This window comes from Phoenix dactylifera, unplaced genomic scaffold, assembly GCF_009389715.1.
Source record: "Phoenix dactylifera cultivar Barhee BC4 unplaced genomic scaffold, palm_55x_up_171113_PBpolish2nd_filt_p 000544F, whole genome shotgun sequence".
Lineage (NCBI taxonomy): Eukaryota > Viridiplantae > Streptophyta > Magnoliopsida > Arecales > Arecaceae > Phoenix > Phoenix dactylifera.
In genome coordinates, this window is record NW_024067953.1 from 119,541 (window position 1) to 143,457 (window position 23,917).

Consider the following 23,917-nt stretch of genomic DNA (forward strand, 5'->3'; position numbering starts at 1 on the left):
GCTCACATCTGTTTATGTTTCATTTCTTTCAGATCCTCATCAGTGATCGCCATCAGATATGTTTTTATTTTGTTACAGAGCTTCGTATTTTTGGAAGAAGCTTATATACTTTTGTATATTTGAATAGTATAGAAGTTCTGTATTTTTGGTTCCAACCAGTTGAAGGTTGTACTGCAAATATTTTAATATATATATAAGGATGAATCCTTTTGGCTACCTGCTACCCCTGTATGAGGCTGCGTGCTACTGTGGGCGATAGTCGGCAATAGCACGGCCGTGTCACGGATCCGGGTCCGGGGCGTGACAGTTGCCCCTCCCGAGGGCTCGCAAAGAGTCCAGGGTCCTCAGCTCCCTCCCCGTGGGCTCGGAGAGTTTGTTGAGGGCCTTCAGCCGAGGGTGTCCCCACCTTGGCTCGAACCCCCAAGGCGCCGCAGACGCCAGAAAGAAAAACTTCTTCTTTCACTCGTGAATCGAGGAAGGGGCGCCCCGGAAGAGTGACATACCGCCCCGAAAGGCGAAATACAACCACCCTACGTCCGCCGGGTTTTTCTTTAACAGAAAACACCGGCGAAAAAGGCCGACCGAAATCGGGATCCCGTGCCCGAGGCACAGGGATAAAAACCCGATTATGGTCCTCCATGAGTTCGGAGCCAACTGCGCCGGGACGAGCTGGTACTCGGCCAGCAAGTTGCTCACGAACTCATGGGCGGGAAAACGCAGGCCCGCCCAAAGTGTCTCGCGGTAAACCGCGATCCGACCTGGGGGCGGCTGCGTCACCCTGTCTTCCGGCCCTGCGGTTTCAAGGCGAAACCCGGGCTGGAAGAAGAAACGGGAGCGGATTAACTCCAGCTCCTCTTCCGACAGACTCGACCCAACCTCTTCGGGACCGGAACCCATTCTCACGGAAGAGTGGAGCAAAAGTTAAGAGTAGAAAATGGAAGTTGACGAGGAGGAGAAAAGGGGAAACCCTAGTGAAAACAGGAAGAAAACCTACTGGACATTGCCGGAAATCGCTCCGGGCACCACCAGCAAGATTCAGCTGAGGGAGGAAGCAGGGGGGAAAGACGACGAAAATAAGAGGCAGCCAAACAAGACCTTTAGGGCAGACTCGTGGGGTTTATATAGACCCCCCTGACGGCCCAGATCGACGGGGTCGGTTCCCATCCCCCGACCGAGTTGCGCCACGTGTCGATCTCGGAAGCCGAGGCACCGTATTCACTCCGGTTTAATAAATCGGATACGAAATCGAAGCGTTGTCCCATCGGATCTCGGGGCCTCATCATGGGTCCACAGAATCAAATCGTCTTGAGGAACGAGCGGACGTAACCCCCGCTCCCCTCATTTAATAAGATCTGGGACACGTGGAGCCCCGATGAGGCCTCCACTTCTTCGGAATTATGATCCAGTAACATGAAATCGAAAGCGTCCGACCTCGGGTCGCGCCGCGTGTCCGTTTCAAACCCCGTAACGGCACACTCATTAATGAGCCAGAAACGTCGATTACGGAATCGAGACACCGCCTCGACGAGCTCGAGGTCCCCCATCATTAATCCGCCGTAAAATGATCCTGGCGATTCAAGAAGCATGATCATTAGCTCACCGAATAAAGCAGCCTCGAGACGCCAAAGGGCGCGTATCTCACCATGAAAGCTCCGGAAAGCACAAGGGGGCGGGCGAGACCTTCCCCCCAACCTTAGTGACAGACTTTACTTCCCACGTCCGAGCCCCACAAGCCGCTCGAACTCGGAAGTCGGGGGTAGTGTTGGGGGGAATAAAGTTTCTCCCCAAATGACATAAATGCCCCTAAGAAGCCGTACAACCTCCGACCCCGGACAGCCGAAGTCAGCGTCCGACCTCGGAACGCTCGGCCACAAGACGACCGACCCCGAAACCTCCGACCTAAGAGAAACCCCGATGTCCGAGGACCGTACTCTAACACCCCTCCGGCATTTATTGCGCATGGCCGCTGTAATCTTCCGGCACACTCAACAATAAATGCGGATCTCCGGCTTACTCCATAATAAATGCGGATCTCCGACTTACTCCACAATAAATGCGCATGGCTCCTGACATCTACGGATCCCCAGCTCTCCACGGCAAATCGACCCAGCAGGGTCTAGTCGACTATGATAAGTCTCTGATCTCGGCCATACCGCCGACATCAGTACAATGATTCGCTTGACCGAGCGCCGACCTGAACAACATGCCAAGCCGTACTACGGCCTCGCCCTGTTACATCACAGGTAAACCGACCCCCGCATATAAAAGGGAGCCTTGGCCTCTCAAGAGGGGATCGGAACATTCATACACCCAAAAATCACTGTTTATCTCCTTCTCCCCACTATTTGCCCCCTCCCTGACTTGAGCGTCGGAGGGCCGGCACCGGAGAACCCGGCCACCGGTTCGTGTGCAGGCACCCGGACGGAGGACGCCGCCAGCCAACGGATCGCCGCCCCGCTGCGAGGACCTGCTGTCCCTTCTCTCCGACCGCCCCGGACGCAGGACGCCGCCCGCCGACAGACCGCCGCCCCGCCGTGAGGACTAACAGTCGCTCCCTCTCCTCGACCGAAGATTGCCCCCGGGTCCAATTTCCAGCAACAATGAGATTAAAAGGAACTTTAAGACAATATATCCATCTGTTAGCTACTACAGAATGCAGAGCAATAAACCTTTTGCCATTTCAAGAGGGGATTGAATTAACTGTTTGATTTTTATGAATTTCTTTTACCATTGTTTTTGCCCATAAAGATATACATTAGTTGTCTCTAGTTTCTTAGTTTAATGAACCTTTCATATTGTCGAGAGATCGATTGAACGCAGAGCAAGCATTTTCATTATTAACATAAAGGTGACCAAATAGATCTTGGCTTATCCTTTCTAAATTAAAAGGCTTCCATTTAAAAATCAGAAAGGAGCAAACGAGGCCATTGTGGCAGCATGTTTGCAGAAATAAGTCTACCTACCTTAACATTCAATCGCTTCTGATCAACATAGAACAAGTCTACCGTTAATCTCCTCGCTACTTTTTCCAATTTCTGTTGGCAGTAATGTTCTTCAATGTCCGCATTCAGATCCTACTTTTCCCCTTTTGATGCTTGTTTTCCCTCGAATTTTTTCTTATCGATTATGTCAGACAGATAGTAAACATGGTTAAACATACATTGCCTGGAAAAGTATATGCAATTCATAGTCTGCCATATATATGATCTAAATTTTGTTACCTTTGTTGTAAATGCAGTAAATGAGTAGATGCAATGCTTTACTAGCAAGAAACTTATAACTCTATCGATATTCCCTAGCTGTGCTATGTAAGAGAGTTTGAAACAAAGGTTCTCCATATTATTAACTTTTATAATAAAAGGAATTCATGGAGCTTGTAAGTGATTTCTGAGTTGCTTCTCATCCATATGCTTCGAACATGGCTTATTCTAGTAGAAGATAGCTGTTGTTATCAAGAATATTGAAATGGTTACCATCAAAAAAAAAAGAAAAAGAAAAAAAAATATTGTCCCCCTATCTTTATGCCACATATTGTATCTTAGTTGCACTCACGCCAGATTAACGTGAGCGGCTGTCGTTCCAAAAAAAAATAATTGGTGAGCACGTATGCTATTAGATGATAACTAGGGCTGCCGTTGCTTTAATATATTTCAGCTTATCGAGAACCAATTCCCACCAAGCTAAGATATTTACTAGGATTAGACACTAATGCATCAAAATTTGGACTTAAATCGGCTTAGAATTTGGGGACTAGACACCTCATGGGAGCTCATGTGATCCAATCATGGTGGTTTCTCACATCGGCCGGTGCTCCGAACGAGACTCCGCCTGGCTTGCCTTTGGAAAGCCCCTGATCTCCCACGTTCTTGGTTTATTATAACTTGTCACCATGTCCTGCCATTTTTTTATTTTAGTTCCATCATTACCGGCATGTGAAATTTAGTCTTTCCCCTTAAGAATCATAGTTTAGTCCTTGCAAAATAATCGATCGCAACTTTGACCGATCATATTGTTAATTATCACTTGAACCATTTGGAGTTAAAGATATTGGGAGAACAGATGCACTGCAACATGTGGCTTTGATGTTATTTATTGGGAAGCAAGGCCATTTGATCTTAGGAGGACTCTCAGTAGACGTTTCTGAATTGTAGCACATACAGAAAATATAATAAAAAGAAAATTGCATAGGAATGTAACAAGCAGGTAAACTCTCTTCATGTGGAATGTAATGTACTGAGAAAGGGCTAGGGTCAGCCTCCGCAGAATGGTTGGATTTAAATTTTGAACTAGCCATTTTCTAGGGTTCTGGTTGATGCAGGAGCCATATGAGAATCATTTACCTTTTGATCTTAGTGTCTAGATTTGCGATCGAGTGAGCAGCAGGAAGCATGGCCGGTCAAGTTTCAAGTCTTCACTTTAGTTTCTACTTTTCAAATTATGGGTGGCAATATACTCCATCCCATTGGATACCTTACCGGCTCTAATAGGATAGGTTGTAGCCGACCCGTGTAAGGTCGATAGCAGGGATAGGTCTTCTTTCTAAAACTTGCAGCAAATTCAGGGTGGATGTACATAATGGTAATATCTATGCCGAACCCGACCAGTTACAAATAAGCCTCGATGATTATGATAATTAGAATGATATGGGGAAGAAAGTATTATAATCGATCATGCGAAAAATTAATCGTATATGAAAGGTTACAAGATATATTCTTCATTGTTGGCTTTTTTTTTTAAGTTGATTGGTTTTCTTGATTTAAGAGATGTTGAATAATATTTCTGTTTGTTGTTTCTATTATTATTAAAAATTTAGTTTTTTATGTTCTATATCTTCCACTTTTATTTTGTTTAATATCCTGTAAAATATTAAGATTTATTTTTATATTTCTTTCTATTTGTTTGATTTGTATATTAAAAAAAAAAAAAAGCAACTTTACCTATCCCAACCTGTCTCGATCCGTCATATCTATCTTCACCCACCTTGCCTCGTTTTGAGGCAAGCATAGTGGTTCCAATTGCCTACTTGGAATTTAAAAAATGATAATTATAACAACTGTCATAATGAGAAACTAACGGTTAATTACAAAATAAATAAAGACATTATTTATCTTTTAACTTATGGATGAATAAGTTCTTGTCCACCTGAAAAAAAAATGAATTACAAACATTAATTTGTATAATTTAAGTAGCGCATCTAGCTATTATAATAGAATAATGATAATATAATGAAAAACATGTATAATTTTGTTATTAAAATATCTGATTCGATGGCATAAGATGGCAGCCATAATATTACACTTAACATGGATATAGTTTCTCGAACATTCAATAACAGAAAAATAAGATTTTCTAGCATGTTAACTTTTTGTATTCTTAGAAAATGAAATAATACCTTTATATAAGTTAACCGCAGTTACTTTCTTCTTTAGAAGAAAAGAAAAGAAAAAAAAATGTTACCATCTACCCTTGCTGCTTATTTCAAACTTGGGATTTCCAAAAGGTTGCCAGCTACATACTAGAAGTGGTCATCATCAGGAATTTATTGCGGGAACATTTCACATTTGATTTGTTCTGGCACCAGGATCGATCAGACTCAGGCAAGGGGCCCTTCGGACCACAAATTATGATGGAAGGATGGGGACATCTCATGAAGTATAGTTGCAAAGTTAATCATCTACCTGAAGAACGCCTAGTATGATGCTGTAATAGTTAAGCTTCAGTTTCGGAACCCTCATTGATGAGAAGCCTATCACAGGTGAACCAGTAGCCACCTTTAAATAAATAAATAAAATATAGCAATTTGTCATATTTATTTGTAATTGGATGAGATCATAGATAATTTAAAGCTATACAATATGAGGAAGGAAATACGATACTAAAGATCATTATCGTGTCCATGTGGAGGCCGGTTATTGGCCTCTGCACTCTTCAGAATCTTGACGGATACCACCAACTCCCGTATGTACTACACCAATGCTCAACAATGACCTTTTTGTTTTGGACCGTGATAAACAGGGACGTGCCCTTACAGGTCAAGCATGTGTTCAAAATATCTAATTAGGCTATGGGTTGAGTAGTTTCGCACGTGTGGCCAGTCACTTCAAGAGCTTCCTATAAGTTATAAGTTAAGAAAAAAAAAATTACCTATAGAATTTTGTTATTTATTATTTTTTATTTTTTTAAATATATTTATATTAGAACTGTATAAATTATTCGATTTAGTAAAAAAGAAAAATAGAACGACGGCAACAACTGATCTATGTCATTACTCGTGGAGAAGCACTCCACCATTATTTCTAAATTCCCCAGCTACAAGAGGAGTAGGTGTGAGGATCCGTGCGAACGTGTGTTTAGTCTCACATCAATTATTTGCTTGGTAGATTTTGGATACTTATGCAAGATCAAGAAAACCAAATAATATCTTTCGGATAGCTATTTTGGGTGAGATCCTGAATTGTTACAAATGATATCAGAGCAGATCCGACCCATAACCTATAAGGGCTAGAGGACACTGCAGCACAGATTCATTGGAGTTGACCACGGATCGATTGTGGTGTTTGTAATTAAATTTGAATGATTTTGAACCCTTAGTCTGACGAGGACGTCAGAGCTTGAATAGAAAGAGTACGTGAGGATCCATGCTAGCGTGTGTTTAGTCCCACGTCAGTTATTTACTAGATAGATTTTGGATAGTTATACAAAATTAAAAAATTTAAATAATACTTTTTGACTAGCTATTTTGGTTCTAGATTGTTACAGTAGGATTCTATCTTGGTGCTAGGACCGACAGGATTCACCGGCAAATTAGCTGGCAGCTTTAAACCGGTTGCCGCCTGATGCGCGGTCCTCTAAAAGATCATCATTATGCATTATTTCAAGGCAGCTCAATTCTTCAGCATTTAATGCTGGACAATGAAACTTGTCGATTGAGGGAGATACTGAATTGTATCAATCTCCGTTGTCCAATATAATATGGAGCTCATAGCAGGATTTAATGGAAATTCAAACAACCGACGGGCTGTAGTTCTAAAATGACTCAAATATGGGACCTACGAGGATAATATGGGAGTCAAATATAATATGGATTTTGCGATAACTCTCTAATAACCTTGCAAGAATGTTGAAAATAACTTTGTTATAAATCTGTACTAACTCAACTATTGCAATGCCTAGACTTTATGATAATACTCTTACAACCTTACATGAATACTGCAAAAACTCTGCTATAAACCTGCACGGGCTTCACCACCGCAAGGCAAAAGCTTCGTCAAATTCTCTCATATAGCATTGAATGAATACTGCAAACTACTCCGATACAAATCATCACGAACATCGCTATTTCCATGCACAAACTTTGTGCCAACTCTTGCAGCCTTAGGAGAATGTTGCAAGTAAGTCCTCAAACCTATAAGAACTCTACTACTGCAATGCTCAAAATTGTGAGAACTCTCTTACAACCTATAGAGAATATTGTGTAGGTACTCTCTCCACTACTGCAAGTAAATGAAGATGTTCATATGTTGGAAGTGTAGGTTGAACTATGGCTCTTGGATTTAGCCAAGGTACAGGCTAAGGAAGCTAGGTGCAGATGGGAAAATATCTGCATATCATTATACTAAAGGGAATGGTGCCAGGTACAGTAGAGTTGCTTTAAGGTTTTGGAATTTCCATGCTAGCTTCCAGCGAAGGGGGTCATTGAGTAACAGTAGTACTCATTGCAGTATAATTATCGGTTTCAAGGATCAATCTCACCATCCGATTTCATGGATCGATCCCCATCTCAGTATCGGATTTCCAAATAGAGACAGATTGGGGGAGGAACCTGCACTAGATGAGGGATGGTGGAAGGGAAAGAGCTGCTAATGCCGTTCAGTCAGGAGCTGAGTTAGAAAATGAGTGAGATATTGTGAGTTAATGGATCAACTCGTGATTGACCTAGGGTCAACCCATTGACCCACGATCCACACTTAAATGAACCCATTCTACGCATTGAAAAGTGATTCCAACCAGAATCGAATCCTGTTCCGCTTGACGGTAGCATGTAACTAGTCATGCATGATGGCTCTAGCAGTTTGGTAGTAAAATGTAGACATGGAAGATGTATCCTCCCTCTGCAAATGGGGTATGACATGCCCTTCCTTATATGAAATGGATTTCTGAAAGACTTGTGCTACTTTGTTGTCAGTATATAGCTTTTTCTACACATTGTTCAGGTCAAGCGGATTAGTTGTAAACTATGTTGAATCTCTTTGATTCCATGGATTAGTTGTAGAACAATAACATATAAAATTTTGATCCATACTCAATCCTATTTTGGGTAAGACCTCTCAACCCATGTCTATATGCATGTCAACATTTGATCCTAACCTAATCAATTTTGTAAGAATCAAGTCCTAATAGAACTAGTCTAACCTATCAAATCCAGTTGATATAATTTTTCCCGATCAACTTAACAATGCTTTAAACAAATAATATGTAAAAAGATCAATCATTCAAAAAATTCTTATCCAAAATTATGATTTATCCTAGCTTAAATTGTTTCGACATGAACAACCCAAGTCAGGTCCAAATTTTGATCCCTACCAAATCCATTTAAAATTCAGGTCAGAAAATTTGATCTACACTCGATCCAAACTAAAAAAAAAAAATCTCGATCCCAATCTAACCCAATTAGGATTCATTCAGGTTGGATCGATTTTTGCCACCCTATCTTTTTCCATCTTCAAAACTCTCTCTCCCTCTCTAGAGAGACAAAGAGAGAGAGATTAGTAGTACAGGTTCTAGACAATGTAAAGGAATTCTACAGCCTAAGATGCTTCAAGGTTCCTCATAAGAAAGTTTCCGTTCTTGTCTAATGATCATCACAACCTCGACTACTTTAGGTCCAAGAGAAAGATGGATGTTAGATGCCAATGGTAATCATAACTTGAAGGCCCCATGGGACCACCCCAAAGGACTCGCGTTGAAACGAAGAAGGAAGCAGCTAAAGCTGGTCAAATGTCAACAACACTGTTGATTCCCTGACACCGCAGGCTATCCAGTTCTAAATATTAGTTGCTCGGCGGCAATTCTTCTCACGCTTCCCACCCCTTTTTCTACAATTCTACTCGTCCTTTCGTTGGACATTGGAACGAGACCAAAATAAACTGCCGACCCTTTAATACTCCATTAAATGGGCAATCTGCAGACATTTGCACTTCAAGATATATTTGTTATCGTCGCCCTGTCCCCTAATGAGACAATGCTAAGTCCAAGCCCCCCCCTAAGACTCATGCTACTTGCTAGGTCTTCTCTTTCTGGATCCGGACATAATCCAAATGCAACATCGTTCGCACCATAACCAAAGACAGACAGAAGATTGCGAATTTCTGATCAGCTAGTTAACCTTGATTCTTACAAGCCTCGATCTGATCCTCCAATTGAGTTGAGTTTGAATCTAGCAACAAAATTAAGATGTAACCATATCGATCCTAAAATAGTTTGAAGTTATATAGATCCGATTGAAGCTATTCCCAAATCAATCCTGATTTAATCGGCCAGACATTGTTGAGAATGTGGCCCCAATTTGAGTGGACCCAAGCACGACCTGAGTCATAATCGACTCTGTTTTTGGAAGATATGACCAACAAGACGACATGATCACCAGGCTGCAACCCCCAAACGATACAGTCTATGAAAAAAATAGGGATTCCAAGGCCAACCACTTGTTTGTAATTTAAGCAACCCAATCATAAAATATTGAACATATCTCTTAATCTCCCTTGATAGATATACAATATTAACTTTGGTGGTAGAGTTAGGTATCTAGGCCATCATGCCTATTTGGCTTTATGTTAGAACAAAGAACAAGCACCAGATTGAACTAGGAGACCAGGACCGCCAACACTTCACATGGCCTCATAAATGACATTTAATGGGCACATATGGAACTAGTGGGACGAATTTCGTCACTTAAATATATAAAAAAAACTTCAATGGTTGGACAACTCTTGAGATATTTATTATTTACTTGGATATTGAGCTGAAGCCAACTAAAATACGGGCATATTTAGATCTATATTTATTTTATTTGGCGAATATAAATACAAATGTAAATATTAGTTAGATACAAAAATTTATATTCATATTTAGTTTAAATAGGTACGGATATAAATCAGATACTAAAAATATAGATATAAATAAGAATATAAATCAGATAATTAAATTTTATAACCATAAAATTAAAATATTACTAAATAGATGATAAATCAAGTTAATAACATATTAATATGAATATTTATTTTTTAAAAAAGTTCATGAATGCCATATAAAATTAATAAGATAACAAATAAAATCAGATATTCGGATATGAATCGCATAGTTGTATATCCATATCTACATCCATTTTTTTATGATAAATACAAATAAAAATATTAATCGATGTTCAAATTTTTATCCATATTCGAAATAATTTGTATATAAAAATAGATCCACACGGATATTATTCAATCTATTTTAATCTTTTTTGTGAATATGACAGTCCAACAGACTGACCTTCTTGAATAGTGGACTCGACCCTTGCCTTCAAACATTGTAACCTGTCAAGCGACCAGTCCCCGTTACGGCAAGAACATGTACACAGGGCAGTTGTGAAGACACGGGACCTACATGGATATGGATCGACCAAGTGTACCGGCCACCATCCGCTCAAAGTTAGGTGGACGGTGGTTGATCTCGCACTGGTGCTGCAATAGTCTACATTTGAGAACTTTGAAAGAAATGTTGCAGGTGGGTTGGCTAAACAAACATTGTTGACCGTCCCGCACAACTTGTTTTAAATTTTAGTGGTGATTCTTGTAATCTAATCTTCTCAAAAACAAACAAAAAAGCATGTTAGTGACATTACCTTTAGATTATTGTTATAATTAGAATAATAGGTAATTACAAAAATGCAGATTCCTATGATAGTTTAATCACAGCAAGTTCAAGACTTCAAGTGGTGCACTAAGCGACGAATACTATTATTTTTTTGGTCATGAGATATGATTCCCAATTGCATGCCGCAATACCTTCAGACTGTGGACCCATTAATGGATTCATCGTGATGTAGAAGTTTTTCACCAACAAGAATTTTCCGTATCAAAGAAAACATACCATGATGCCACAGCATATGCCAGCGTTCCCTTTGAAGAGTCCTTGGATTAGTTTAGATTTATAATTTTCTGTAATATATATCACGGTGATGCTACATGGAATGCTCACCAACCAAAATTACGCACTCCCCCAAAAGTTAAGACACAGACAAAAAGGAGTCCCAATTGATCAAACGTGATCCACACCGCAGTGATGCTGCTTGCGCTTGACTTTTTTTTTTTGGTTTAACGGCATCCCACTACATACAGCTGTGAGTATGCTCCGAATAATCACAGTATAAAATGCATTCTAGTACTGCTGGCATATGCTCCAATGCCCCCTATTTAACTGCTCCAGTGTGATGTGCTGCAAAAGAGGCAATCCAGTCTACCGCACTGTTTGCCTTCCAAAATACATGCCGGACACTGAAGAAATCAGACATCTCTAGAAGACGATAGATATTGCAGACTAGAGAATGCAGATCTGTCCTGGCTTGTCCGCTCTGGATCAGTCAATCACTGTAGCCGAATCGCCCTCAAGCGAGATCCACCGCGCATCTAGATGCACTCTAGCATGAATAAGGCCCTCCCATGCCGCACACAACTCCACCATTGAGACTGACATATCAAAAATCCGCCGACCTCCGGCTGCAATTATCCTGGAGTTCTGGTCTCTAATTACAAAACCCACACCACCCTCTGGTCTCTAATAAACAGAGTTCTGGCGTAGGATTCAACGCGCTGGTCCCGCTATGCGGCATGGCACCGCCAGTCTCCGGACTCTGTTTATTTTCAGGGAAAAGGAAATTAGTATCCCTTTGAGCTGATACCATCAAAATTCATCTTGAAGAAACCAGAGGGTGGGGGCTTCCAGGATACTAATGGTATCATTGCGTACCTAGGCGCAATAGGAGCCAAAGGGAGTCCAGATGTTCCTGTCACCTCCGGGTGAATGCTGAGCTAGCCAACTCAGCGACATCAATGGATGCTCTGGCCGCCACTAATTTCGAATAGAATTTTCTATTATCGAAATTTTTTGCATTTCTATCCAACCATATATATATATATATATATATATATATATATATAATACGTCGTATATTTGAGGGTGAGAAAACTTTGGGGCTTACATTATATAAGCTACCACTATTAGTCTGTTTTGTAAAATTTAATATTTAAATGCATCCATCATCAAGTAGCAGCATTATAAGGGTAGGGTAGCAGCATTTAAGGCTGCTTTCTTGGGGGGGCATGTCATCCGTTCCTTTTGGATGCCATGATGTAAGCCAGGTCCTGTTCACCCAACTCCGATGTACTAAGATACCCAAACCAGAACCGAGTAACTCGGAAGCACCAATTCAAATCACACCATCGGTAATCACGCAGCAACGTCATCCATGTGATCTCGAAGGCACATTGTAATTCGTGCGCCCGAACCTCGAGCTCATGCTTCATTGCTTCTTGACGACCATTTGAACCCTGTCTTCTGCTTGATAATAATGAGCAAAGAAACAGAAGACGTACACACAGAGCCAGCTCTCTTTATTCAATTCCCAGAGCCCAAACTCAAAGAAAGCTCCCCCACCAGCCAAAGCCAGTGGGGACACCGCCGCAGAAGAAGGTAAGGTTTCATGCGGTATGGTAAAAAACAACGAGGTTTCATCCATTCATCCATCAATCCATCTCTAACCTCCCGGTGGAGTAGGGCCCACGCCCCTTTTACCAGAAGAGCTTCACGGTTGGCGGAAACCAGCGCTCGAATAGCATTACCACACCCACAGGCGATACAACAGTGGTTAGCTAGTTTACAGACATATTAGGAGGCCATCAGAGCGACTTACACAATGCATCAGATCTGACTGGTAAGAAACACAAGTACTTTCGGCGAGCGCAGGATGTCGCCGAGATTTGTTGCGGAGTCTGCTCGAGTGCAGGCGATGGAGTTCATACCCACTCTTTTTTCAGATAGACCTTTGACAACTCAGAACACCTAGGATTTCCTTTCTGCTCAGGCAACTCCTCAAATGATATTTTTTACCTAGGAGCCCCCACCTCCGAGCTTTATCAATGTCAACTTCGACGGATCGATGCTGGATGGAGGTATACGGGGCGGTGCAGACTTTGTTATACAGAGCCTGCACTCCAGAGTGGTGGCAGCGGACGGCTGCCAGTTGTTTGAAATGTTGGTTCCGAGGACGGAGTTGCGAACTGCCTGGACAGATCTTCAACATGCGCGGCAGGTGCTACATATCAGTTCGATCATCCTGAAAGACGATTCGGCCACGATCATTGAGTGGATTCGGAAGGGACCGAGTGGAGAGAGCATGGACCACCCTCTGATCCAGAACATAGGGATGATGATGAAAGATAGGACGACCTTCAAGACCAAGCATGTATTCAAAAAAAATCAACGGGGGTGGTTGCTTACGCGGCCCACCACTTAGGATACACCCGGTGGTTAGGAAAGAGGGAGCTGCTACAAGCACTCCATGAGCTTGTGTTTTTTAATTTTATTGGATGTATTCGTACATGCATTATCTCAGAAACCGTCAAAGAAAAAAAAAAAAAAAAACCGTTACCACCACCCCATCCAGTGACGTGATACCACGTGGCAGTTCGCCCGAGGCTCCCTTATAATTAACACTGTGCACGCCTGCACCACAGCCCACTCTAAAGAACCACCCTCAAATGCGCAGTTAAGTGGTTGAAGGCTGCTTTCCTTCCTCCTGCCCTCCCACCCCCTTCTTCCATTCTTCCGCATCAACGCTACCACCACCACCATCACTTAGAGAGAGAGAGAGAGAGGGGGGGGGATGGGGAATTGTCAGGCGACGGAGGCGGCGACGGTGGTGATCCAGCATCCGGGAGGGAGGGTGGAGAGGCTCTATTGGCCGACGAGCGCGGAGCAAGTCATGCGAAGCAACCCGGGTCACTACGTGGCCCTCGTCACGCTCTGCGTCTCCAAGGAGCAGCGCGAGGGCGAAGACAGCGTGCGCCTAACTCGCGTGAGGCTCCTCAAGCCCAAGGACACGCTCCTGTTCGGCCAAGTCTATCGACTCATCACTTCACAAGGTTCTAGCACATCCTATCCTCCAACTCCCTTCTAAGTCCATAGCTTTTGATAGGTCAAGAGATTGAAGTATAGTGTGGCTTTATGATTGTTCGTAATCAGAGGTCACCAAGGCTATTCGGGCAAGGAAGTACGAGAAGATGAAGAAGACCCAGTCCGAGTTGATCAAGAAACAGCAGCAGGAGCAGCAGAGGCTGGAGCAGCTGCAGAGTAGAACAGACGGTCATGAGGAAGTTCTTGATGGGGAAAGACAGCCTGATTCAGAGAGTATAAATCAGGTAAATCCTATTCTGCTACATGCTGTAAAGGCAAAGCGACCCTCAAAGGTTCAGGCGGAAACAAATGCTATATTCCCACTGTCAACCCATTATAAGGATCTGTTTCGATCTAATTTAGCCCCTTCGAACTAGAATCAAAAAGCCTGTGAGAAATGAAGGTTGGGGTCAAAGAAGAGAGATTTGGTCAAACAAGATAGGCCTTTTTGTGCGAGTGAACGAAATGCATCGGTAGAACCATAAAAAAATTCTAGAATTAATGGTGCTGAGGTCTGTTCTGAAAACTCTGCATCGCTCTGAATGTTTCAGGTGGCAAAGCTGGAGAGAGAGCGACAGAAGAGCAGCACACAGTCGGCCGGGAGGGCCAGACAGTGGCGTCCTTCACTGCAGAGCATATCTGAAGTTGGAAGCTGATAAAAAGCTTAAGCTTCTCATGCTGTTGTTATAATGAAAAGACCAGAATGGATGGACTTTCCAATAGGTTGTCAGTCATGAGATGGTTAGTTCCCATGGTTGGTGTGGTAAAAGATTCTCCGCATGCCTCAAAATGAAGAAATTCGCATTGGAAGTAATACTGCAGGAAAAAATAACAACAAAAGGAAAGTCCCTGTAAAGACTTGCATAACGTTTCGTGATGTAATCACCAGAGTATCGGAAATGAAGTTAGGTTTCCCCTCGTACTATTCTGGAAATCATGATACAGAACAATATTATGATACTGTACATACTCTTTTCATCCCTATTAAAAAGCAAACCCCAATTAGTTTACGTGTGCTGTGAAATGTTGCAATTGGGCAATTAAAAGGGGTCAAATTTGTGGTCGCAGCAAATAGGAAAAGAAAAAACAGAGTTTTGGCAATTACAGAATAGGTCCTTTTTTTTGTCTTTTTTATTTCTTTTTATGCGTGTGAGTGAGTGAAAGAGAGAACAGTTCAGATTTTCAAAACATGTAATTGCCTTCTCCTGAGAGATTTACTATCTGAGGTGAATCGATCTTGCAAATTGTTTACAACAATTTGGTAAATTCCACAAGGGAACAGTAAGTTTTTAAGGAAATCATTTAGAATGTACCTCAAATTCTCATTTGGAATGTTGGGAGGTCCAGATTTCCCAGTCCTGGTCAACATAGTTTTGTGCCCACAGCAGAGCTGCCCTTGCTGCCACTGGAGCCCCTGGAAGTTTCTTCTCCTTGAGTGCAAGCAACATATCCGTGAAAGGCTCCACCAGGAGCGTCCCCGGACCTCCATATTCCTTGTGCAAGAAGTCACTGAATATCTAGAAATCGTGAGCAAAATCCAGTTTGTTAGATTCTGATGGTTTTGTATCAAGCAAAACAAAGACGTTATGAGCCATCACCAAATTAGACAATATGAATGAATCATTAAAATTCTATTCTAGAGAACTTCAACTCTCTTTCAGAGTGACTTCCTTATTCTTAAATAATCTCGCGAGAATCCAGTTTAGAATAATTTCGTGAGGATTTATGATATTCTTTTAAGAATAATGCACGTCACAAACCACCATATAATGATAAATACAACAGATGCTTTGATTCTAGATGCCCAATGAAGCATTTCATAAAGGTCATATCACTTGTCACAGTGCACCTAAAGCCAACAATACGGTTCTCAAAAATTGCAAATTGCCATGGAGGTGAGAATCTCATGCAATATACATAAGGCATTTATTATTATATCAGTGATCGAACAAGGTTTTGACTGGGCAACCATGATAATGCTTGAGCTTTGCTTATCTCAATGCTTATGCAGTGAATTTTTTCTGGTGGCTTATTAAGTGCACTGACAACATATGCTTGGAAGAAACCATCAAATTCTTCAGATATCAACTAAAATTTCTAGATGCATTTTTATCAAATAATGAACATGAGATTCCTAATACGTTATTGGATTAAAAAGAAGTCCATCTCAACAAGTCGAACAATTTGGAGAGCTGCGTGTGGTGTATTGCGTACTCTTGTCTGTGGTCTACCAAAAAATGTTGTACTTTTCTCATGACTTGCACCCTTCCCTTACCATGTGGCAGTTGAGATAAGCATGTTCTCGACAATATCACATAACAATTGGGCATGGCAAGGGTTCGCATAATTCAAGTCACAATTTCAAATTGCCAAACATTGCATGTTACCCAACCAGATCCTTACTACTTTGGTATCAAGTACCATCGGCCTCAGAAGTGCACTAACTGAACAATTTATGACAAAACAATCAAAACACCTGCAATGAATATCAACAAACTGGCACTCAGAATAGTCAGAAATTAATCATCTCCACAAACTGCAACTAGGCGACTAAGTCATGCTGCTTTTTTTTGTTATTTGAGAGAGAGAGAGAGAGAGAGAGAAGAACCGCCTGTACTATAATCACCCAAGTCCAAAATCGTGGGGATGCACCACCCAAGACTTGAACCTGAAACTTTGGTTTTTAAGCAAAGGGGTGTAACTATAAGGCCCAGTTCACATGTTGCATAACGTATAAACCATTTTTGCTGGTGCTCTCTGAACTGAATGGAATATGGCTTTAGTTTGCATTATTTTATTCTGACATGTAACTGCTTTTTTGATAGTACCAACATTCTGCAAAATGTTGCATTGAGGATTTATGGGTCATTATGGACATACGAATTCTACCTTATTTCTATCCAAGATTACACAAAATATGTCCAACGTATGAAATAAATACCATTAGAAATGGCTTTATAATCAGATGGTCATTCTGTGGTGCCACACCCACATAGCTTGGCCCTCAGTCATGTGCATATGGAGTAAAATCCAGTGTATACTTGCTTTAGTGGTCTGGACCATGGATCACAGCCCGGATTCTGGTAGACATAAAGGATAACCAAAGAAAGCAATGGGAACAAGAAGCCCATAAGAACAAATGGGAATAGTACAAGGGGTAAAAGAAAAAGGTCCACATATCATCTGATGAACAATATAATCAAAATGTTTTCAAAAATTAAAATGTATTGACATATATCTCATATCTGGAAATCTAAGAGTCTCATGGACAAATTGGTTTTTGTTTCTCTTAGAAAGTTAATCAACACCAGCGCCAATATTCAAGTGAATTTTCTGAATGTTTTTCAATCAACACCAGCGCCAATATTCAAGTGAATTTTCTGAGTGTTTTTCAAATATGTAAACATATAAATAATGTGAATGATCTAATAGTACTTTCAGAAAAAAAGGTTTCATATGCTACATTCAGCATATAACATGATTCTTTTCAACAGGAATTAATCTCCAATTAGAAAATAATGACTATTTGTGACTTTATTATTTTTTCATAGAACTAGCACTTTCCTAGTATTTCCAAGCATCTATATGTTTCACAGGTCTACTTCCAAAGTCCGTACTGTCAGGATTTCACACAGTGACTAGTGCTTTAATATTCGAGGAACAAAACATTTTACTTTGTTGAATATACGTCTTTGGAGATGTGCCTTCCATATTTTTGAACATTTATCTTCATTTCCAAAACTGTCTTTGTGTTTCTTATAGCTCGCAGGCGTTTTTGGCTGCTGCTCACACTCATCAAAACCTTTCAAGATGTCATATTTGGTGGTCTGTGATTAATCTAAAACAATGTAAAAAGAAGCTGAAGCCAGGATAATAAAAGTATTCCGGATGCAAGAGTGGAATTTTTTGCACATAATTCAATACTTATAAAGGTGAAGTGATACGGGCTTTGCTAATAAGAAGAAACATTTAAGTACACATAGGAATTAAGAGCCCTCAAGTTTACGAAGTCTCTTACTTTTGATAGAAAGGTGCATATTGATTCATTTCACAGGATGTTGAAAGGAATCATAAAAAAATCTTAGGAAGTAAGAAACCAGTTGCCCATGCTCCTACTCTACAGAATCTTTTAATATCTGTAAATTGAGCATGTACGGAGAAGAAGCAAATCAACCAGCATATTGTTTGGCATCTACTAACCAAAATGAGTAGAGGGTGGGCCCTGGCACAACAATAAGGCATCTTCAAAATGTCACCAAATAATTTGATCAATCAAACTAATCTTGTTACACCTACAATTTCCAATGCTTCTATCAAATGCCATCAAGCCCTAATGCCTTGACCATTTGCATTCTTCTGAAGGCTTCACATACCTTACATACTAAACTCTGAATTGAAACCTACACTCCTTGTTGCAATATACCAGTATCAAGACCACCCTTCGAATTTTACCTCCTTGCCGATCTCCGCATTATCTTACCTCTTTTAGCTTTCTTAACAAACATCAAATTTTCCTTGTTCTTACTCTTAGTTTTAATTGGCGATGGGCACAAGAGTGAATTGTATGCACAAGAGTGAACTGTATGTAAGAGCAGGAAATAAAGTCCTCAAAATATTTAGAGGATAATAGTATAGGTAGGTTCTGCTTTACATATTATGAAGCTCTACGATGTAATAAATATTACTAGTAGGTTATTATACCACACGATGTGAGGATTCAGAAAATGCTTAATAAATCAATTATATGTTTGTTTAACTCGGAGTTGTCGTGTTCTTTATATGACTATGCCCATAGCCTCTTCTCCTCAAAATTAAACTAACTACCAATGTCTTTTTTTGAGCTTGTTTAACCAAGATTTGGTGCATTCTTTATATATTTTATATGACTATGCCCATAGACTCTTCCCTTGAATCAGACTAGCTGTCAATGTCTATCTCTTAGTTCTTTAATCCAGAGCCTAATTTATTATATAAATCGTCACATGCTGCCAGAACAGCCAAAGCTAACCTACTAGACAACGAAAAAGAGATTATTTGGAACATGTGATCTAGCCTTCCATCTTTGCAATGAAAAATATAATCCAAATAACAAATTAAGAAACTAAATACAAATAATGCAACCTAGGAAAGAAGTTTTGATGAAAATCTTTCTGCAGAACTTGTGCACAAGCCAGTCTTCCACATATCCAACATGATGAGCTGTTATACCAGGATGAAGATTCAATTATTAAGATCCTAAGGAGGTGCCAAAGATCAAAGGTGATGCTGACATCAAAGAATCAGGCATCATGGCTCCAGTCAAAACATACAATGCTTTGTCAAACAAGACAGAGTTGGCAGCAATGCTCATAACCTAATGTGGAAGATGAGGGTTTAGAATGGGTTAGTAAGTTTGAAGAATAGAAAGTCTATAAAGACAGCAATAGACACTTAGATCCCAGGGTTGAATCCCATCTAAAGGGATTATAGGACAATGAGATCATGGCAGATTGTAGCTTGTTGGTGAAAGATAAAGAATAGAAATTTTGGGTTCATATTGATACATGAGGAAAAGAGAAATGGTGCGGTTATCATATTCTAATGGAGGTAGGAAACAGCAAGAGCTATTTATCATCAAAAAAACCAATTAGTAAGTAAATCATTAATATATTATTCTTCTGGTAGCAAAGATTTTGATGGAAGTCAGTATGAACAGGAATTGTTAGTGAGCGAGATTAGGTATCTATACCGTAGATGTCCAGATTTATTTGAAGTTTCGGAGAAGGAAGTGGAAAAGATAGTGAAATCAATACTTTCGCGTGAGTATAGATTTTCACCTCTGAAAGTTGTTAGAAAGTTCACATCAGTACTTCGCAGGAAGGGTAAAAACCTCTTCTAGCCCTTTAAATAGGGCGGCTACAAATAGCTAGTTTGAAATCGAAATCTGCTTCTAAACCTGCGACTTTCTCTGACTTTCATTCTTTCGACTGATTGCCCTCCGCCCGGAAAGAAGAATTTTTTTGAGAAATATCCGACTCAGCATCTCTGAACTCAAAATAACCCAATAAAAAAGAGATTGATGACTATCAGAAAATGAGAAGGGGGCAAGGACTATGATTTTGAACACATGGAATGGGCTGATTTTGCATAGATCTATGCATTAGTTCTTCAGTTAGCAATCTTTTGTGCAGGAGTTCTCCACTTAAGATTCTCTCACTAGATAGAATTCCCTGATGTAGAAGTCCTAGTCAATTTCTGCTGTCTTTCAGTTTCCTACTCTCCATAGGAGTTTAAGCAATGATAGGATTCCTGATCAGGAAGCTTGGGGCTCCTCTGACTATGGGAAGGTTCCTTTAAGGACTTCTCATGTCTTTTAAAGTTTCTACTTCTATTAAGAATATAATGGTATCAGGAATGCTATTTTTAGGAGGCTTAGGACTTATCTGATTATGGGAAGGCCATTGATCTAGAAAAGGTGTTAGGAGAGTGTCTCAGAGTCAATTTGGTGTCTTTCTAAATGAGGTAGTATGCAAATCTAAATTTTGATTGTTTTGTAAGTTATTAGAGTTTCTTTTCTTCTTTCTTTTTTGAAGAATCTCCAAGTTAGTAGCATTAGAAAAACCCGAGGTACCATTTCTTTATCATAGTCTCAGGTTAGAAATTGAAACTCAGAAGGTGGCTACATTGTATGTAAATCTGAGGCAAGATTATTTTCTCAACACTCAACATCGTATATATATGCATATATGTGTGTGTGTGTATCTCTAAATTAATCAGCTGCTTAGATTCACAGATCAATTAAACATGGACTACGGCTAGAATCAACTACTCTGTGGTCCAGAAGCTTAAGGTATACTACTGGAACTAAACTTCAACATGCTGGACCTCTTTTTAGAAGGAAAACCACAGATATTTTTTGATCACCTGCTCATTATTGTGGATCAGATCATCAAAATCGTGGCTGCAATATATCATAACAATTACTAGATCGTCCCTGGGCAAACAAATCCATTAGTCATAATTGTTTAATATGCATTTAATTAGCATCTCTTTGAAATATTGGACCTTGCATATCTTGCACTTACACTGATGAGTAATGATTATTTATTAAATGAAGAGTCCTATTTTGCAATTATAGAGGAAACTAATGGAGGAACATGAAGCCTAGCGACTTTCCTAACCTCACAAAAAATTAATTTAAAGTTGATCATTTAGCTATAAAATTTGATAGGGATTTCAGAAACCAACTTTTTTGTTTCCTAACAAATGATGATTCTTTCGGAAGATGCCACAAAATCCGTAACTCCTGGGTATTTCAGAATTTGAATTCCTTTACCTTACACTCAGCAGTGAAGATTAAGTTTTCTAACGGATATTTATTGAAACCAATTAGCAATGGAAGAAATTTTACAAGAGTTGATGGCTGATGCTAGAAGGCATATATTGCATATATCTGTGCACATTTTAGTAATTTGAAGGAATTTACCAAGGTGCATTATAATGAGTAATGAACAAGGACTAACAAAAGAAGAGGACTGGCAAAGGCTTAGTGGCCACTGATAGTGCATGCTAGTTGATGCATAACAACATGATCCCCCAATGGAAACTTGTCTCATTTTACTGAGTTAGAGTACAAGTTTTTGCCGTTGAGTCAGAATCCCTGACAAGATTATTTTAACAACCAATTTCAACATGTGCAAAGCGACTAAGTGATGCTCACTCCACTCAATTATGCTTGAAAAATTGCAACACAAGTTTAACTCTTATCATAAGTTACGTGTCAGAAAAATCTAAAAATCAATATTCTACCTTGTTGAAGGAAAAACAAAAAGAAGATGAACAGATAGAAAACAATGAGTTCCTCGTAGCCAATTGATACCATTAAAGAACAGATGAAAAAGACTAGATTTTGTAACCAAGTTTCCATCGTTCGAAAACAAGCTGAGTGGTTTACTAAAGAAGCGAGACAAAGAGTAATAAATCTGGCAGGAATATCATCACTGACCTCAGCGCAGACCTTCACGACCGCATCGATGTCATCGCCGAAAGTCTCCTTGTTCTTCAAAAGCTTCTTCCGAAGCTCGCCTTGGAACTTCTGCGTCTCCTGGAAAGTCCAAGAAAACGAAACAAATACCAAAACCGGAAATTGGACGGGTATCAAACGAAAAAGGAAGAAAACGAGAACGAGATCAAATGGGGAGGAACCGGAATGTAGAAGAACTTACGGCAACGGCGAATTCGGGGATCGGATCGGGATACACATACTTTGGCTGCCGCCATGCCGCTCTCGGGGGATTGATGGAGATCTCGAGGGAGATGGATTTCGAAGGAGACAAAGGCGTGAAAGGAGCGGAGGAATGGATTAAACGCGAGCGAACGAGAGAAGTAATAGAGGGAAGTAGCGGAGGGTTTCGTCTCCTCGAGGGTTTTGGCGAGGAGGCGAGAGAAGACGGGAGGGGGGCGGAGATGGAGCGGGAAGAGAGGAGGCTCATCGGTATGGTATCCACATTGGTTCACAAATGCCGTACTTTCTTTCTTATTTCAAGCTAATCGGTACCATACTAATCCAGTATTGATGTCATATAATATATATATTTTTTAATGCATCAAATATTGTATATCATTCGAATACCGAATCAATACAATAAGATATATCTCGTATCATTCAATTTGGATCGATACGGTATACCATAATTTTAGACTTATCATTTGCTGGGTGCAGCCTCGAGCCTTGGACAGGTTAGGTCGGGTCGAGCATCGGCTTGCAAGAAAAATATCGGTTTAAGCTTTATTTTGATTTTTTTTTTTTTGACATCTTTGATCTAAAAAACCTGAAAAGAAAAAGGAATACAGGAAATCACGATTTAAAGAGGAAAGCAGAATTATTATTTTGTAGGATTGTATCATCAAAATTCTTCCTTCTAATTGCTAATTTTCTCTTATGTTTTGGCCGTTTGAAGAATTTATCCATGAACAAATATATTGGGGGCGCCCAAACAGGCTACTGGTAGAAATTTTCAACAGTGCTGTCCCTTTTTCATGGTTGTTTCTTGGGGTTGTACATCAATTGTGGTATTAAGTTAAAAAAAAGAAAATAGATTATGTTAGATGCAGTTAAGAGCCAATCCAGATCATTTTGGATTGAACTCCATATTTTTGTATTGATGCACAATTTGGCTTCTTCCAGATATGGTAAGGTTGGCTAAAGAGACTTGCTTATTAAAAATTTGTCCACCGAAAGCATACACTGGGTGTCATATAATAACTTCGTTATACATGGCTCATGCTGCCCATGTACTCCAACTTGTTGGGCCAAGCCTGATTAATTTCGATGGGGTTGCCCAAGCCCTTTGAGAAAACCCAACCCAATTTAAAACTGGAGTATATCTGAGAAGTTGGAAGAGTCTGGCCCAAGTGCAGCCCATAGGTCGAGAGATTGTTTTCTTGCATTGGTTATTTGACAGGCATCAGAAACCGGATACTTTGGGCTCAAGAGCCTTGCGACCAGCATTTTGGAGGCAGTTTAGGCATATATTAGTTATATTTGGGGTCGCCCATGAACATAGGAGAAGATGTATTCGAAGGGTCATTGCCTATTATTGTAGAAATAAAGGGTCTCAGATTTAATCCCACATCGACTGAATAGCGAAAATGTCCATGTCTTAAATGGAGGGCTCGATTACCCTTCTCTTAGAAGGCGTCTTTTAAAGGGCAAAACCGTGAG

General features: G+C 40.4%; 2 protein-coding genes across 2 annotated transcripts; one reads left to right on the forward strand and one right to left on the reverse strand.

The window, feature by feature from the left end:
• Nucleotides 1-13,757: 13,757 nt before the first annotated feature.
• Nucleotides 13,758-15,224, forward strand: LOC120106399. Its single transcript, XM_039119398.1, has 3 exons — nt 13,758-14,183; nt 14,284-14,459; nt 14,766-15,224. Exons 1-3 carry the CDS (start codon nt 13,925-13,927, stop codon nt 14,868-14,870), a joined length of 540 nt encoding a protein of 179 aa, XP_038975326.1. The 5' UTR covers nt 13,758-13,924; the 3' UTR covers nt 14,871-15,224.
• Nucleotides 15,225-15,319: 95 nt separating this feature from the next.
• LOC120106398 (protein PLASTID REDOX INSENSITIVE 2, chloroplastic-like) lies at nt 15,320-22,710 on the reverse strand. The gene is made up of 3 exons (XM_039119397.1): nt 22,419-22,710; nt 22,199-22,297; nt 15,320-15,731 (listed from the first exon to the last, which is right to left on the reverse strand). Exons 1-3 carry the CDS (start codon nt 22,683-22,685, stop codon nt 15,537-15,539), a joined length of 561 nt encoding a protein of 186 aa, XP_038975325.1. The 5' UTR covers nt 22,686-22,710; the 3' UTR covers nt 15,320-15,536.
• Nucleotides 22,711-23,917: the final 1,207 nt, after the last annotated feature.